Source organism: Narcine bancroftii, chromosome 14 (genome assembly GCF_036971445.1).
Source record: "Narcine bancroftii isolate sNarBan1 chromosome 14, sNarBan1.hap1, whole genome shotgun sequence".
Lineage (NCBI taxonomy): Eukaryota > Metazoa > Chordata > Chondrichthyes > Torpediniformes > Narcinidae > Narcine > Narcine bancroftii.
In genome coordinates this window covers 48670760-48689964 of record NC_091482.1, presented here as the reverse complement: position 1 = coordinate 48689964, position 19205 = coordinate 48670760, and the positions used below count along the sequence as shown (strand labels likewise).

General features: G+C 44.2%; 1 protein-coding gene across 8 annotated transcripts in view; it reads left to right on the top strand.

Annotated features, from left to right (window-relative positions):
• Positions 1–19205, top strand: part of lrrk1 (leucine-rich repeat kinase 1) — a 151120-nt gene that overhangs the window by 111137 nt on the left and 20778 nt on the right. For all 8 annotated transcript variants that reach the window (XM_069911448.1, XM_069911447.1, XM_069911444.1 and 5 more), the window contains 9 exons: positions 2428–2587; positions 4047–4323; positions 5865–6036; positions 6794–6963; positions 7080–7219; positions 8706–8958; positions 11034–11203; positions 15997–16194; positions 17753–18030. In XM_069911448.1, coding sequence (XP_069767549.1) covers positions 2428–2587; positions 4047–4323; positions 5865–6036; positions 6794–6963; positions 7080–7219; positions 8706–8958; positions 11034–11203; positions 15997–16194; positions 17753–18030 — 1818 coding nt within the window. The remainder of the gene's footprint in view (positions 1–2427; positions 2588–4046; positions 4324–5864; positions 6037–6793; positions 6964–7079; positions 7220–8705; positions 8959–11033; positions 11204–15996; positions 16195–17752; positions 18031–19205) is intronic.

Genomic DNA, 19205 nt, shown 5'->3' with positions numbered 1-19205 from the left:
GACGTCGTTTCTCAGCCTGGTGGTGCTGGCTCTGATCCTCCTGTATCTCATTCCCACCGGGAACTGCTGAAGGATGCTGTGTGCAGCGTGGTAGGGGTCCTCAATGATCTTGCGTGCCCTCTTCAGACAACGATCCCGGTAGATCGTGTTGATTGGGGGAGGGGGAGTGAAAAGGAGACCCCAGTGATCCTCTCTGCTATTCGTGGTGCTGTGGATTGACTTCTGATCCATTCTCTGCAGCAACCCTAGCACACCGTGATGCAGCTGGCGAGGACGCTCCTGATCAGGCCTCTGTAGAAGGGTAACGTGATGGTGGCCAGTAGCCTTGCCCACTTCAGTCTCTCAGTGAGCACAGTACTGGGCTTGCATGCTAACTTTGTGATTTGTGTACAAGGATGCCCAGGTGTCTCCATACAGCAGTGCTCTCCATATTCTGCAGTTAAACAATGTTCTCTCTGCCGAGGTGGATAACATGCCCCATCCATCGGTTTTTTCCCCATTAACGTAAAGTAACCCCTTCCAGACTGCAGACAACCTCCGCAGTATGTAGTGTTGCGTTCTCAGAAAACATGATCTTCAGTACACTGGCATCACTAGCGGGGTGCGGACTACACTGGGTGACACCAAAATAACTGTCTATCAAATTTTTGTGCAGTGTTTCAGCAGAAATTTATAAAAATATCCCTGTAGTTAGTTATAACAGCCCAGCTTACGTGTATCAACAGACCTACATGGCTAAAACTTGATGCTCATTTACTTTTTGAATGTTCTAATGCACTCCGGTCAGAGCTGTCATTATTACCCAATGACAGCGAGGCTTCGAATCATGTGATTTCGTCTGCACGTGCTACAAGCACACGCTGTTGTTGTTGTTGCTGCTGGTGTTCTTACCGTCACTGCGTTTGTCAAATTTTCTGGTGTTTAAGCTACAATATAGTGGTCATTAGTATTTATGAACCTGTATCAATAACATTTTTGAGAATGAAGTAGTAATTAAAGGGAGAAAAATAAAAAAAGACTTCCGCTCAGTTACTAATAATGTTGTAATTCAATGTAGAAAGATTTTACAAAATGATTTAAAGGTGTAATTTTAATTTTGCTTGTTGTTTATCTAACTACTATTGCCATTACATCCAGTGATATACGGGAATTACGATTTACGGGTAGTATTAGAACAAAAAACATTGCTAAGAATTCTGTATGGTCTGGTACGGGAGGAGGTCAATGGAGGGTTGGTGGAGGGGAGGGGGGAATGACACTATGAGTTCCTGAACTGGGTGACGCCAACCTTAGGGCCACATCTTCAAGCTGATAAAAAACAGGACGGCACGATTGGCGTAGCAGTTAGCGCCATGCCTTTAGAGCACCAGCAATCGGGACAAGGGTTTGAATCCCTGTATCTGCATGTGATTTCCCCGGGGGGGGGGCTGCGGTTTCCTCCCACAATTCGAAACTTACAGGTAAACTATAGGTTAATGGGGTGCAAATTGGGTGGCACGGACTTGTGGGCTGAAATGGCCTGTTACCATGCCTGTAGGTCGAAGTTTACATTTAATTTTTTTTTAAAGAAAATTTGTATGTATTTATGTACATTTTTTTCAAACAGATTCTGTGAAAGCAAATTTTATTCCACATCTCAAATTTCCTTCTCCTGGAGAGCTGTAAAGCAGGGTTCGCCTGTACCCACGTCTTTGTCTCAGCCTACATCCACTTAAACCTCAAAGCATCATCTGGTCCTGACAATGTTACTTGCTGCATTCAAATGAACTGGCCACTACATTACATTATGACAGTGATCACACTTCAGGGGTAATTCATTGAGTGTGATGCACTTGGGCCTTGTACATTTATGTACTTTCATGGTGGATAACCAGAAGAAATAGATGTAAAGTTAACAGGTCTAGTTAAGAGGTGAAATGCTGTGAAAGCAAATTCCATAAATAGGTTTAAATATAAGATGGATAGGTCATAGAACAAGTGGTCGTGGCCTCAAGACTTGAAGGAATAGGTTTAGGATGGAGATGAGGAGGAACTGACTTTTCCAGAGAGCGATGAATCTGTGGAATTCTCTCTCCAGGAAAGCAGTGGAGGCTGCCCCAATTAATATATTGAAAAGGCTGTTACCGGTAGATGGATTTTTGCAAAGCAGAAGAATTGAGGGTTATGGGGAAAAGACAGGTAGGTGGCTAGATCACCCACGATCTTGTTAAATGGCAGAAAAGGCTCGATGGACCAAATGGCCCACCTGTTTCTCATAGACAGGGACAGGCCCTCCGCGCTGACCAGGGCCACCCTTCGCCTTCCCAGAACAAGGGGGGGGATATGTGGGCGAGAAGCGTGCGTGGGATGTGGTCGCTCTTTCACAGAGCAAGCGGCCTCCTGGTGTCCCGAAAGACCCCGCTGTGTTAATGCTGATTTTCTCGCCAGATACCGAGGAGTTACATCCACCTGCGGGCTGCTGTCCTGAAGGAACAGCAGAGAAGAAGTGAGGACAACGAGGTCCAGTACTTAACAGACCAGCAACTGCATGAGATCATGGAGCAAATTCCTGAGAATGATATCAAGGACTTTGAAGACTTACAGACGGGTAATTTGTGTTGACATTTTCGTAAATATCACTGCCAACCATCTATTTTTACACTGATCTTACCCCATGCATAGCCTATTACCCCAGCAGACTTCTCACACAGCTCCCTTCACCTCTCAAAGTTCAGATTCATTCTCGGAGTACATACATGACTTCACACAACCCTGTGTTCCTTTTTTTTGTGGTTGAGGCAGAATTTCTACTTATTGATAGTGCAAAAAAAAGACTGCACTTAAGAAATGTGCAAAAGAGGGGGATGTAAACAAGGCCACGCTGCTTACACACAGCAGAAGGCCATTCACTCCCAACCCGTACACATGGGAAGAAACTGGAGAAAGCCTATGCAGTTACGGGACATCGTACAAGCTCCACACAGACAGGACTTGAGCTCAGTATCGAACCTGAGTCACTGGAACTGTGAGGCAGCGGCTCCACCAGCTGATTGGTCTTTAAGAAGCCCGTGTGTTCCCAATTCCGCACTTCGCACAAATCCATTGATATTGTTTTTCTCAATCTTCTCAAAATTGATGGTCCCTTTATTGTCATGCAATGAAGGGAGTGCAATATTATTTGCAGTTTTCCATAAGGCAGGCAAATTCGCCATTGGCAGAAATTGCCTGAAGCGTCTCATACAGTCAAAGAAAGAGAAGAAAAAGAATTCCCCCCCCCCACCAGAGTGTCCGTGGAATCACCTCCAACACTCCCACAGCCCCCGCAACCACACAGAGTCCAGACCAAACCACCAGCAGCCCAAGCTCCAGATCCGAACCTCTCACATGATCAGGAAACCTTCAGCACCCTCAGTTCCCTCTCGTATTCCAGTTCTAATACCTGGTCCCCCTTCAGCCGGTCTCAAGCCAGTCTCCAGTAATCTGCTGCCTGGTGTGAATCCCTTGATGCAGTCACCTGCACGGGTTCCTTGAGGCATCAACAACCCACCACCAGTGTGCTCTTCAGCCTTCAATCCCCTCATGGGTCCACTACCGGGGTCACCATCTCCTGGGTCATCTCCTCTGCTTCTCCTTCTCAAGCAGGGGTTGGTCTCCCCCTTTACTGGCGCCCGACACCAGTCCTCCGCTCCCCGGAGTCTGCAGCCCCTCGTGGCAGCTGCTGATCATAGGTGCCACCATCTTGGGAGCAGACCCCATGCTTGCAGAATTTTAAAATGAAACCACTGCTTAAAGCCTGTGCAGAGCTGACGGCAATCGGACTGGGTGGCTGGAACTGGTGGGTGTGCTGTGTCCCTGCTCCCTGCTCTCTGCAGCAGTGCTGCCATTTTCGCAGTGCATTTCCATTCAACACCTGCAAAAGAAGAATCACGATATCCTCGAAACAGATCAGTGGCCTTCTGATTGGAATCACGTGTTATGTAAGGAAGATATGGTGTGGGGGGGGGGGGGTGTTGGTTGTCAACAGCTCAAGGTTAAGCTGAATATGTTCTTTCTGTTTGTTTTGGCAGCTCTTGGCTTTCTCATTGAGACAGGCGTCCTGCTGCACTTCCCGGATACAAGCCACGGACTGTGCAATCTCTACTTCCTGCATCCGGTGTGGCTATCTGAATGCTTGGAGAGAATATTCAATATCAAAGCGTCACGCTCTCTTGTCACCAACGGAGTGATAGAAGTGTCAGAACTGAGTAAACTGCTCAAAGGAACCGGCTTCACAAAACAGACCGAAGAGCAGTACCTCCAGTTCTTAGCCAAATTTGAGATTGCACTTCCAATTGCCAGCCACAGGTAAGACGTTCTCTCCTCTTTGTGCTCAAGGTCAAAAGGGTTAAAAAGAAAATGATCATCATTAACTGGTTTAACAAATCACACTTCGAAAATTGTGTTCAGGTTTGATCACCTTATTGCAGTAAGGATGTGAAAGCTTGGGAGAGAATGATTTACCAGGATTAACACGAAAATCTAGAGAAGCTGCCATTAAAGTCAAAGCACAGCGCTGGAGAAACTCAGCAGGTCAAACTGTGCACCTCATGCAGCAAATAACCAATGTTTTGGGCAAAACCAACATTCTGCTCAGACCTTGATGAAGGGCTCAAGCCCGAAACATTGCTTATGTATCTTTGCTGTATAACGTGCACGGACCTGCTGAATTTCTCCACCGTTGTGTTTTGACAGATTTACCAGGATGCTTCCTGGATTGGAAAATATGTCTAATGACGCAAGGTTAGCGGAATTGGGACTTTGCTCTTTGGTGTGAAGATGGATGATAGGTGATTTAATAGAGGTCTACAAGATTACGAGCGGTATAGATAAGGTAGCCAGTCAGCTTTTTCCCTGGGCGAGTAGCAAACACCAGAGGACATCTGAAGGGGGAGACGTCAGGGGTAGGTTTTTTTTTAACAGATTTGTGGAATGCCTTGCCAGGGCTGGTGGCAGAGGCTGGAACAATAGGGCCATTTGAGAGACACATGGATGAAAGAAAAATCGAGGGTTATGAAGTAGGGAGGGTTTAGTTTTTTTTGAGGGGGTAAGTATACTTTATATAGGTCATGGACTGAAGGTGCTTTACTGTTCTGCAATGTTCTACGATTCACAAACTGATCACAGTTTTAGTCACATTTTTTAGTTTAATAGAGAATGGTACTTTTTAATGTTTTCTGTACATTATCAAGCGTTAAAATCAATTGCAACTGTTCTTACTTTCCCGCTTTTGATTGCAAATGCTTGCAACCCTCAGGGAAGATACAAGAGAAATAGGGTGGCTAATTGTTTGTTGTCATCGTGCAGAATTAATACAAACTGGTGCTTTTAACACTGGATGTACTGCATTTAGATTTGCAAAAGGCATGCAGGTGGCAGGGCCAGACATGTTAGATGCAGGAAAAGTTGGGGAAGTCCAGAACAAGGAGGTCACAGATAAACTGTTCAAGATTGAGTTGAGGAGAGGAGTGGACCCTGTCACAGAAAGTTGTTGAAGCCAGCTCATTAGACGCATTCAACAGGGAGTTGGATGTGGCCTTATTGACTAATGGGATCAAGGGTATGGCAAGAAATTGGAAACTGGATTTGTATGATCAGCCATGATTGTTTTGGATGGTAGAGCAGACTCGATGGGCTGAATAACCACTCCTGCACCTATTTTCTATGAATTTATTGCACAGGAAGCAGAGTCTTTGAGTATTTTTAAGCCAGAGGTCGACAGATATTTGATATGAGGAATGAAGAGTTATTTTGGATTGAGGTGGGCTTTGCGCAGCCACCTTGATGGGAGGGTCCATGTGGTGGAATGCACCCCAAGCTAACATGTGCACCAATGGCTTTCTCTTCAGTTACCTCCTGCCGCATTTGCTGCCATCCAAGCCAGGAATCAACACCAGTAATGTACGAAGGAAGGGTACCAGCTGCATCGAGAGAGTCTTCAAGATGAACTTTGTGCCCGTCGGTTTCTGGCAGCGGTTTATCGCCCGTATCTTGATCAGCCTTTCAGAAATGGATGCACAAGTATGACTCCCCCTTCCCTCCCTACTCCCCCTTCCCCCTCCCCCTTTCCCGGTACATTTTGAAGGGTGGGCGGAAGCCAGAGCAACTGGAAGAAACCTACGCAGACACTGGGAGAACATGCAAGCTCCTTACAGATTGAAAGCAGCCCTACAGCAACTTTGCCCAGTATGTTGACCTGTATTGATCCGGATATTTTGGGGGAAATTGTGATCAGGAAAAATCAGCAATGGGTGATAGAGTCATACAGCATGGAAACATGTCCTTCAGCACAACCTGACTACGCCAATCAAAATGTCCCACCCACATTTGTCCCACCTGCCTACATTTGGATCCATCCGATCCATGTATGCATACAATTCTTATCAATGGTCCCTGCCTCCATCACCTCCTTCGGCAGCCCGTTCCATACACCCATCACAGTCTGCGTAGAAGAGCCTCAGGTTCCTGTTAAATGTCACCTACCTCACCTTAAACTTTCGACCTCTGGTTACCAATTCCCTTGCTCTGGGCAAAAGACTCCCTGCGTTCACCCAATCCATTCCACTCATTTGTTGAAGGGGAGGACAGAGAAGGCGAATGCAGTGTTTTGGGGTAATGCTTCACCTTGTAAACCCCCACCCCCCCCGCCCTCCACTGACCCCCGACCTCCACGCTGCCTAGGGTGTGAATGCAGTAGCCGTTCACCCTGTACCTCTCCATGTAGGTGACAGATAGTTCCAGGTTTGGCCTCTAATCTGTCCGTCTGCTTCCTTGACAGCTCGTCGAGAACAATAAGAAACCGAAAGCCAGCCAGGGGAATCGGGCATCACTTTATAGCTTCACGGGGTCACAGCGTCGCAATCGCTGCAGCACCTTCCGCGTACGAAGAAACCAAACGATTTACTGGCAAGAAGGTTTGCAGTTGAACTACGAGGGTGGGTGTCTAAGGTAATCGTATTCATAGTTGGTGTGGTCGTCTATCAATGCCCCGAGTCAAGGAGGTTTCCTGTGGCTTTTAAGTAGACATGTCCCTTGTTCCTGAGCAACCCTTCTCCTTCCCACAGCGTGGAGTCTTCAGAGGTGAACTGGAAAAGGAAGAAGAGTGCTGGAATAAAGATCATGTGCCAGTCGGAAACACGGGACTTCTCAGCAGTGGCATTCATCACCGATCACGTCAATTCTCTGATTGATCAGTGGTTTCCAGGTAAGCAGGCAGGACTGCCTGCCTCAGCATTCTGGGTTAGGGTGATGCTTACAAACTCACAGGTCGATCGGATGCAAGATCAGTGGTTGTCAACTGGGGGTGTGGACCATCTTTCATTTTGGCCTTGAGAGAGGGTTGCGTGGAACATTAAACCAAAACCCTCTTAAAGGATCAATGTTGTATTTTCGTTCTCCTGGATAACATTCAAAAGACTCTTAGGCCCATGGATGGAAGAAAAATGGAAGGTTATGGGTGTGAGGAAGGGAAAATTAGATTATTGTGGAGTGGTTTTGCGTAGGTCAGCACCACATCGTGGGCTGAAGGGCCTGGAACTGTGCAGTAATGTTCCATTTACACAAAAATGCTGCAAAGACTTAGCGCATCACGCAGCATTCTTCATGTAGTAGAGATAAAGATATCTAACCAACGTTTCGGGCCTAAACCCTTCACGAAGGGAGGGATGTTCAGAAGAGACTTTGGCGGTATGTTTTTTTTTCACAGAGAGTTACGGGTGCCTGACATTTAGGGGCATTTAAGAGACTTTTAGGTACGTGGATGGAAGAAAAATGGAGGGTTACATGGTAGGAGGGCTTTTTTTTTCGTGGGAATATTTAGGTCGGCACAAGGGCTGAAGGGCCTTTACTGGGCTTTTCTATGCTACCTAAAGAATATTGCATGCTGAGTTTCTGCATCAATTTTGAGTGAACTACAATTGCAGTGTCTGCCGATTTTCTTGTTTTTCTGTGATCCAGTTTCTCGGCTGCATTAAAATAAAGCATTGCCTGGTCATCAGAACTCGATCAATGACCGGGCCTCTGCTGGGTTCCGTGGACAGATCCAGTTCAGGAGGGATGAGAGGGCTGTGGAAAGGTCGCAGTTTCCAAGATGTTCAGCAGGATGGGGGACCTCATTCCTGAGGAAAGTTTGAAAAATGTACGAATCCTCTCTTTTGGTGGAGAGGAGCTTAAAAGTGGATCCACACGAGGTGTTTGCATTCAAAGAGGACACGAGAAAAAGACCTGGGGCCCTGAATTCTAAATCAGCAAAGCATCTGGAGGAAGGGGATTTTTCTCCTGGTTTTCTCCTGGTTGCAGAGATCTGGAATTTTCTTCATGAAAGCTTATTTAATTCATGATACACAAGCAAGAAAAGCGTAGCTGTCAGCACCCGAGGGCCCTTCAGGAATCCTGATTCCGTGAGTCTCACATCCTGACATAGAAGTTCTGGAGCCTGTTGATTCTGTACCAACTCTCCCTGCAGGATCTCATCCAGCTACTCTGCTTATTCAACCAACATTTTGTTTATCTGTGAGAGAGTAAATATTTAAACCTAAATTTTTTTTCCAAAAAGTTGCCACAAATTTAAAATCCCTGAGTTTATTTGGGTTCCTGGCAGTTTTGAGTAATTTCTATTTTTGCTTTGTCCATGACTGAATGTGTACTGTAATTAGCATGAAATGATATTTAACCCCTTGTGTGGCCGGTAGCTCTTACAGCAACAGAAGCGGACGGGACTCCCCTGGTTGAACAGTACGTTCCCTGCCCTCACTGCACACCTACCACGTCCACAGTGGAAGCACAGGGCCACTCCCAGCAACAAGGCCTGCATTACTTCAGCATGGAGGACTGCCTACTCACTGCCATCGAACACACGGACATCGAGTGCCCAAACCACCCGGCAGCTCGTGTGCCTCTAGATGAGTTGGTACCCGAGATCTTCATGACTGATTTCCCATCCCGGTAAGGAATGGGGCTAAGCAATGCACTGATCCCGAGCAATAGAACCCTTTTGGATGGTAATTGGATGTCATATTGCATTGAAATTCGTACTTGCTGCAGTGCAATGGATACTTCATTTTTTTTTAAAAATGCAGTAATATACATAATTTAAATTAAAAAGAGACAATAAGTACAAAATTAGATAGATAATAAATGTTCACAGTTATCCTGGTGCAAGGATAAAAAGTGACTTTCCAATAGAAACATAGAAAAATAGGTGCAGGAGTAGGCCAATTTGTCCCTTCAAGCCTTCAATATGATCATGTCTGATCAGTACCTGGTTCCTGCCTTCTCCCCATACCCCCCTGATCCCCTTAGCCACAAGGGCCAAATCTAACCTACTTCTAAATTTTGACAAGGAACTGGCCTCAACTACTTCCTGTGGCAAAGAATTCCACAAATCCACCACCCTTTGAGAGAAGAAATATCTCCTCATCTCAGTCCTAAAAAACTTCCCCCTTATCCTTAAACTGTGACCCCCCCCCCCGGTTCAGGTTTATCCCAGCACTGGAAACAACCTACCTGCGTCTAGTCTGTCTAATCCCTTAAGAATTTTATGTTTCTATAAGATCCCCCCTCAATCTTCTAAATTCCAGAGAATACAAGTCTAGTCTATCCAACCTTTCTTCATATGCAAGTCCTTCCATCCCCTCCATGGCAAGGATGTCCTTCCTGCACCCCCTCTGCACCCCCTCCATGGCAAGGATGTCCTTCCTCAGATAAGGAGACCAAAACTGCATGCAGTACTCCAGGTGTGGTCTCACCAAGGTCCTGTACAGCTGTAGCAGGATCCCCCTACTCATGGACTCAAATCCTCTCCCTATGAACCTCGACATGCCATTCACCTTCCTCACCGCCTGCTGCATCTGCATGCCCACTTTCAACGACTGATGCACAATAACACCCAAGTCTCTCTGCATCTTCCCTTTTCCTAAACAGATACCATTTAGATAATAGTCCTCTTTCTTACCTCCAAAGTGGCCCACTCGCCTAACTTGTCCAAATCACTCTGCACCCTCCTAGCGTCCTCTACACAGCCAGTTCAGACGGTCCTTTTGTGGTGTTGAAGCATAAGAATGACACTCACTAGAACCTCCAAAAAAATTGATGAAAATAAAATACAGGGATGCACAAGAAAAATCGGAAGAAGAAGAGGGAGAAGAATGCGAGTGGGGAAGAGAACTTCAAGTTTATTTATGATCAAATTGCACAAGTACAACCTGACAAAACAGCATTCTCCAGTCTTCTGTGCAGACACACAACCAGACACAATACACATACACACAAGCGATGCACATGCAGGACAAGTATTTCTGTGTGTGTGTTTGTGATGAATACGAGAGTCTCTGATGGTCAGTGTGAACAGTCCCTTTGGTCGTTCAGCATTCTCACTGCCCGTGGGAAGAAGCTGTTCCTCAGCCTGGTGGCGCTGGCTCTGATCCTCCTGTATCTCTTCCCCGTCGGGAGCAGCTGAAAGATGCTGTGCACAGGTTGGAAGAGGTCCTCAATGATTTTCGCACCCTCTTCAGACAATGATTCTGCTGGATCACATCAATGGGTGGAGGAAGATCCAGTGATTCTCTCTGCCACTCTTATGGTCCCGTGGATTGACCTCCGATCTATTTCTCTGCAGCAACTGTACCACACTGTGATGCAGCCAGCCAGGATGCTCTCGATAGAGCTCCTATGATGGCTGGTAGCCTTGCCAGCTTCAGTCTTCTCAGAAGTGCGCCTTCCTGACAAATGATTAGACATTGTGTGTCAACAATAGATCACTAGTTACGTGAACTCCAAAGAACTTGGTGCTCTCCACTCTCTCCATTAGAGTTGTTGTGGAGAGAGTGGAGCAACTGGTAAGGGGTGTGTTCTGGTAGAGGGCTGGTGCAGATATAATGGGCAGAAGGGCCATCTGTGCTGATTTTAAAATGATTCCATGGTAGCAGAAGGATAACATCTGGTCTGCCATTGAGTGAACTGGTTCATCACCGATTGGCTCCAATGTTCTTTTTGTAACCATATTTACTGTTGATTCACAGGTTATTTCTGGATGTGAACTATTTGGAACAAAATGAAACCTCGGACCATATCCTGGGGCAAGGTGGGAGTGGTACCACAGTGTACAAAGCAAAGTACAGGAAAATGCCTGTGGCAATCAAAAAGTTTCACTTCAAAAATTATCAAGCACAGTGCAGCCACTACCGCAAGGGTAAATATCTGGTTCAACAACTTCAGAACTTTTTTGTTTTGATATACAGTTCAGTAACAGGCCCTTCCAGCCCATGAGCTCTTGCCACCCAATTGACCTGCAAACCAGGTATGTTTTGAAGGGTCAGAGGAAACTCACGTGGACATGAGCCGAACGTACAAACTCCTCACAGACAGCATCAGATTTGAACCCGGGTCACAGGTTAACAGCGCTGTGCTAACGACTATACTTAACTGAGCTGCCCATGTATTGTATTACAACTGCATTGTAAGATCATGTGTTTTCACGTATTTACAACAGTGATATTGGTCCCTGGAGATCAAAGGAAAAGATCTGGGATTCTAAAAGCTAGTACATTTACACACCATGTCTCTTATTTAAAGAATTACCATCAAAAAAACACAGCAGGGAAGGTGCATCTGTCTTGGCTAACAAGAACAGTTAAAAGCAGCGTTAGATCAATGAAAAAAGGTTATACCAGTGGTTCTCAACCTTTTTCTTTCCACTCACATACCGCTTTAAGTATTCCCTATGCAATTGATGCTCTGTGATTAGTAAGGGATTGCTTAAGGTGGAACATGGGTGGAAAGAAAAAGTTTGAAAAGTTAATTGACTCGTTATGTACACGGTTTCAGAACTCCAAAGGAAATGGGCTTTCTCAAGCCAAATATTTCAGTAACAATTGGGTCTAGAGCAGTGATTCTCAACCTTCCCACTCACATCCCACCTTAAGCAATCCCTTACTAATCACAGAGCACCGATGCCTTAGGGCAAGGGTGTCAAACTCAAATTCACAGCGGGCCAAAATTAAAAACTTGGACTAAGTCGTGGGTCAAACTAAATATTTATTGAAAATTTTCAACAACATCTGCATGTTTTCTCTTCTTTCAACATATGTAATGTTAAACTTTTTCTTATTAAAATAAATGTTTAATAATAGTTTTGGTTAAACTCTTTCCAGAAGAAGCATTAACAAATGAGAAATAAAATATTCAATAAATAATATTTCTCTCTAGCCTTTAAGCTCCTTTTAAATGTATTTTTTTTCACAAGCCAACAAGTCAAAAAAATAACAACTTGCTTCAATGAAAATCCAATCTTTCAACGATGAACAGTCCAAAGTTAACCAAAGAAAATATTAATCCAAGTTTAGCTTGCTACACTGTGATTTACTCTGATGCACCTGGGTCTAAACCAGATACTTGGCATCTCTTCTTAGATGCAAGTTCATCAAACTCTGGGGTCAGAGTTTGCCTCCCACCTGTCTTGAAAGGTCCTGTTTTCTGTCTTTCGTCTGGCCATTTTTCGTAAGGGGTTTATTACATGTGAGTTAGGCGACAGGTCGCAGGTGCTAATGAAAGTAAAGAGAGGAGGTGGGGGCGATTAGCGGGCTGACGGGCCGGCGCCAACGCATTTGCAAAGCATTCTGGGATTTGTAGTATTAGCTGTGCATGCGTTATTCTGGCGCGGCGGCCAGCGGGCCAGCTCTAATACATATTTGATATGATCTTGCGGGCCAAATATAATTATATCACGGGCCAAATTTGGCCCGCGGGCCTGAATTTGACATGTGTGCCTTAGGGAATACTTAAAATGGGATGTGAGTGGAACGAAAAAGGTTGAGAACCACAGGATTACACTGTGACCAAGTAAAACAGTATGTGAGAATTGGGAGCCTTGCAGATTTCAGCCAAGCGGCACCAGGACATTGATGAGGTCAATGCACGAGCAATCTAATGAATAACAGGAAGTAGAGTACAGAAGATTCTTTGTGCAAAAAGGAAAGGAGTGGTTAACATGGAACCAATACACCGTTAGGGAATTAGGGAATAAGAAAATCATGGGGTTTTTTTTGTCTAATTTCACAGAAGATGCAAAAATTGAGGGCACGATTCAGAGCAGCAGGTTTCAAGATTCCTTTATTAAAATCTTTAATGTGTGAAGACAATCCAGCAGTATTTGGTGACCTGCATCCCATGGTGTTGTATTTTGGTGGCGTCAATCTTAGGGTGTGCCGAATCTCACAGTGAATGTGACAGTGGAACGTTGTGAGAGTGATCGGTCAGTAGCAACTATAACCCGAGGCGGGAGGGAGAACTGGAAACTGATGATAATTAACCTATTGTCAGTGGTAGGAAACTGCTGAATCTATCATTAAAGAATTAGTAACAAGACCATAGGGAAGAGGCTAATGTGGGTTAAGCCCAAATGGTGTGTCATTTCTTTTTTTTTTAATTTTTTTATTTTTCACACCATAAATCACATTAGCCATGATATACACTATTTCTTTTTCACACATATACAGTGACTTTTTCTCCCCCCCCCTTTCCTCCCAAACCACCCCCCCACCCCCCCCCTCATCCATTTTAGGTATACAATCTAGGTTGCATTAAGCCAGTCAGACAATGTTGTCATTCAACAAAATTACACCAGAAATTCTACTGAGTCCATTCTTTTCTTTCCTTCTCCTTCCATCAACTTAGGTAATGTTTGTCCCCGGTAGGTTTTCGCTATTGTATTTAATGTAAGGCTCCTATACTTGTTCGAATATTTCAATATTTCTTAACCAATATGTTACTTTTTCTAATGGAATACATTTATTCATTTAAATTTGGTAGTTTCTTCCTTTTAATTTGGTTATGTATTCCATTAATATTTAAAGACATATAGTTCAGCGTAGCCCTTTTATATTTTGTTTATCTTCTCTTTCCGTTTTTCCATCATTACCTTTCCTCCTTTTCCATTTCTGTTTTCTTATTTTCAACTCTTTATAAGACAACATTCCTACAACATCTAACATTTTCCTTATTCTCCTATTTCTATCTTATTTATCCCCAGTCTCCCCTTCACCTCCTGAGTTGTCCTTTATCCCTTGTCGGACAACCACATCTCCCCTCTCCATTTGGATTTGCGAATCCACTCGCAAACGTCAACTGATTTTGCAGTGACCGCTATTTCCCCCCACCCCGCCTCCCCCAGAAAAGATTTCACTTTTCATATGTCACAAAGGTCACTCTTTTAATTCCCTCCTTATTCTCTCTATTCCATTACCTTCCCTTATTAATTCTTGTCTATACTATCTATATTTTCCTCTAAGTACAGATACATTCATGTATGCTCATTGTCTCTATTCACTCTTATACCTCTTTACCCGCATACATATCAATCGTGATCATTTTTACTCTCATTACCCGTCTTCATCCCTCAGTCTATTTTTGTCTTTACCCACATACATATCAGTCGTGATCATTTTAACTCTCATTACCCGTCTTCCTCCCTCAGTCTATTTTTGTAATTGTTCTGCAAATTTTCGTGCTTCTTCTGGATCCGAGAATAGTCTGTTTTGTTGTCCTGGAATAAATATTTTCAATACCGCTGGATGCTTTAGTATAAATTTATACCCTTTCTTCCATAAAATCGCCTTTGCTGTATTGAACTCTTTTCTCTTCTTTAGGAGTTCAAAACTTATATCTGGATAAATGAAGATTTTTTGCCCTTTATACTCCAGTGGTTTGTTGCCCTCTCTTACTTTTTCCATTGTCTTCTCCAGTACCTTTTCTCTTGTAGTATATCTTAGGAATTTTACTACAATAGATCTTGGTTTTTGTTGTGGTTGTGGTTTAGAGGCCAATACTCTATGTGCCCTTTCTATTTCCATTTCATGCTGTTGTTCTGGACATCCTAGGGTCTTAGGGATCCACTCTTTTATAAACTCCCTCATATTCTTGCCTTCTTCATCTTCCTTAAGGCCCACTATCTTTATGTTATTTCTTCTGTTATGGTTTTCCATTGTATCTATTTTTTGAGCTAGTAGTTCTTGTGTCTCTTTAGTTTTTTTATTAGATTCCTCCAATTTCTTTTTTAAGTCTTCTACCTCCATTTCTGCTGCTACTGCCCGCTCTTCCATCTTGTCCATTTTTTTTCCCATTTCTGTTAAGGTCATCTCCATTTTAATTATTTTCTCTTCTGTGTTGTTTATTCTTTTTCTTAAATCCTTAAATTCCTGTGTTTGCCATTCTTTAAATGACTCCATGTATCCTTTAATAAGAGCAAGTATATCCTTTACCTTGCCTATCTTTTCTTCTTCTATTTCACCATACTCTTCCTCCTCTTCTTCCTCTGGGTTGACCATCTGTTGTTTCTTTGTTGCCCTTTCCTCTTCTTCTTTCTTGTTTCTATTGTCTTCTGTGGTCTCTTCTTGCTGCAGGTGTTCTGCAGCTGTCGTTGCCGGCTGTGGAGATCGACTCCCCAGCTGGTCCCCCCTCCCGTCGGTGTGTTTTTTTTCATTCGCATCGCGCATGCGCGAAGTTTCGCGCATGCGCGGTTGCGCACTTTTGCTCGGCTCTGCGAGCCATTTTTGTAGTCCATTATTTACCGACCTGAGGGAGCGGGTTTCTCTCTCCGCAGCGGGCCTCCTCGGACAGGTAAGTCCTTCACCTTTTTCCTCCTTTGTCTTCTCTTCCTCTCTTCTTACCGTTGCTTTCGACTTTTCTTTTTTTGTCGCCATCTTCTTTCCACCTTTATACTCACTTTTCTGTAACTTTTATTTCTGTGCCTTTGTGTTTTCTCTTGTTTTTCCCGACTTTTCTGGAGAGGGCTGGAGTTCACCGTCCGGCCACTACTCCATCACGTGACTCCTCAATGGTGTGTCATTTCAAAAGGGAGCATACCTTCCTCATTGGTGGACCACAGTCCTTGCTCTCAACTAATTCCACCAACCTAGACATTTGGATGTACTCTTGATTTCTGTGGCACATTTTAATTGGAGATTTATTTTCCACCTTTTATTTTAGATTCAATGTTCAGGCAGCTGGAAGCCTTGGAAGCGTTGCGGAATTTCTCTGAGTTCCGTCAGGAGACCAGTATACTTCATTTGATGCAGCACCCATGCATCGTGGCCCTGGTTGGCCTCTGCATTCACCCTCTTTGCTTTGCCCTGGAGCTGGCTCCACTGGGCAGCCTCACAATGGTGCTCACCGAATATTCCAAAGGTAAGGAAAAATTGTGGAAAATGCATCCTTTGCGATTATACTGGACAACAAGTTTTTTTTTAAATTTCTTCCTGGTGGGGGGGGGAAACAAATTGGCGATGACGATAGACAACTTCAAGCTGAACACAAAGATAATTTCAGAGTTGCTGCATGACGTAGGAAGTTGGAGAAACATTAAATTAACATTTATTGAATTTAGTAAACGTATGCTTACCACAAATATAACAGAATATATTGCAGCTGTTGCGACATTGAGGAGACATTTCTGCTGTATTGAATCTTCCTAAAGACACTAAATGCTGTTAAGTATGCTCACTATGGCCTGCATCAACGTGTGTTCAATCGATATCAGTGTAATGCACGGTATCTGTATATGTGAGCTGCTTTTATGGCCCATCTGCATCTATCCTAAGGCAACATTTGCATAACACCTTCACTGAGTGCATGCCAGGCATGCTTGGACTGACCAAAACAGCTAGCTTTGTGGGCGATATACTAATAGACTTAAAATATGACAGCAAATCACCAAAATAGGTTATATCTCAAAGATGGTAAGCGATAAGACATTTTTAAGGTGATTTTCAGGTGACGCAGCCTAAATCCCACAAAACACATCCAAAAGTGTTCAGGAACCAAAATCTTTGTGTCCAATGTAATTGGGAATGTGAAGAGGTTTATACATGTGCTCAGTGAGCACAATTGAGAGTGTCCCTTGTGGCTGCATCATTGTGTGGGATGCTAGATGCAAAGCATTAGGACAGAAATCAATGCAGAGGATCATCAAAACGGCCAAGAAGATCACTGGAATCTACCTTTCCACTACTGACGAAATTGCTTAAATTGGGCTCAAAGAATTATTGAGGTCCCTTTCCATCCAGTGCACAGTATCTTTGACCCACTACCATCAGGAAGGAGGTACAGGAGCTTCAAAATCAGGACAGCCAAGCTGGGAATTAGCTTCCTCCCACGGGCAGTGAGATTGATCAGAGTTACTCCTGTAACTGAGTAAATAATACCAAAATATTTCATATGTACTTCTGTGATTGGTATTCCGTGTGTGTGTTTATTTTAAATTTTTAGACATACAGCACAATAACAGGCCCTTCTGGCCCACGAGCTGGTGCCGCTCAAAATACCTACACCCCTGGTGCATTTTGAAGGGTGCGAGGAAACCGGAGCACCCGGAGGAAAACCCACACAGACACAGGGAGAAAGTACAAACTCCTTACGGACAGCGCCAGATTCGAACGCGGGACGGTGGTGCTGTAATAGCGTTGCGCTAACCACCATGCTAACTGTGCTGCCCTCCGAACCATGTATTCAGAGAAACGCTGTTTCATCCACTTGTATGTGTTGAATCAGATGATACTGAACTTGAACAATGGAAAATTTTAAATGGGTTTTGATGCAATTGAGGTATTTATAGTAGATTTGCTGCTAATAAGGGTTCATTATTAGCCCGAATTTAAGTCGTATTTGCTTATGAAGAAATGGTTGTCTGACATGGGCAGGTGTATTCAATGCAAGAAAGTAAAACCAGCTCCTCCCTTTTGTGCAGATACCTCCTTCGTACCCCTTGGGCACATGCTCACCTACAGGATCGCCTATCAAATTGCTCTTGGACTAGCCTACCTCCACAGGAAGAATGTCATCTTCTGCGACCTGAAGTCGGACAACGTTCTGGTCTGGACCCTGGACGTGGCGTCTCCGGTGAACGTGAAGCTGTCTGACTATGGAGTATGTCGTCAGTCATTCCACGAAGGGGCCCTCGGGGTAGAAGGTACTCCTGGGTATCAAGCACCAGAGGTCATGCCAGGGATTGTTTACGATGAAAAGGTGTGAAGCTGTGTTTCCTCATCCAGAAAATATCAGTCCATCTATGATCTATTGATTTATTTATTAGCAATTTATATTTATTTATAAATATTAGCAATTAATGATATTAGCAATATTTATTAGATATTTATTTCTTAGCAAATGTTATTCATTATTTTGTAGTTGTGCGGGATGGGGGGCCTGTATTAAAACAGCTGGTGAAAAGGGAAGAATGGGCGGGGGGTGGAGTACAGACCAACACACAAGAGGTATTAATGGGATATGGTAAGGGGACAGGGAGGGAGAAAGGTGAGAATTAATTGGGGGAGAGGTGTCTGTGAAAGGAGATGTGGTGATACACCACTAGCCTACTGCAGGTGGCAACCTGTGTACCTGCAGAAGAGCACTGGAGGACAAGGCAATATTCAGCCGACCTGAATGGACCAAGCCCCACCTGGTCGGCTGCCAATCACCTTCCGGGATATAAGCTAGATCCGGCCCCTCGAGGTCAGTCTCAGAGCCTTGCACAGCTACTCTCACAGCCAGCTCTGTGGAAGTTTATGTGGAATAATGCCTGTTGAACAGACAGGCTGTGTGTCTGCTTTCTGTTTGATAGCGCAACACATAAGACAGAGAGGAGAAGAGAAGAGAAGAGAGAGAGCAAGCTAGAGGAAAGGACTCGGGGGAGGAAGAAAATTCAGGGCTTGTGGGGGGAGGGGGGAAGAAGTTTTAACGTTAAACATCCATCTGCATTAAACCCATTCTATTCTCCACACGACCCATCAACTCCATCCAGATTTTTACTCTCTCACACACACACACACACACACACACACACACACACACACACACACACACACACACACACACACACACACACACACACAATTTACACTGGCCAATCAATCTGCCACCTCAGACATTAAAAAAAATCACATGGGTGTCGAGAGAGGAGATGGAGAGAAATCATTCACTATAATGGAAATCATAGAGTCATGCAGGTTAGAACGAGGTCCTGCAGTCCATCATATACTGCCCATTTAATACTGACGTTAACCCCATTTATCAGTACTTGGTCAGTTTCCTCCTGTGCTCTGGTGATTCGAGTGCTCATCTGGAGACATTTCCTGATTCTATCACCCACTCAGCAATGTGTTCCAGTTTCCATCTGCGTTCTCATTAAGATCCCTTCTAAA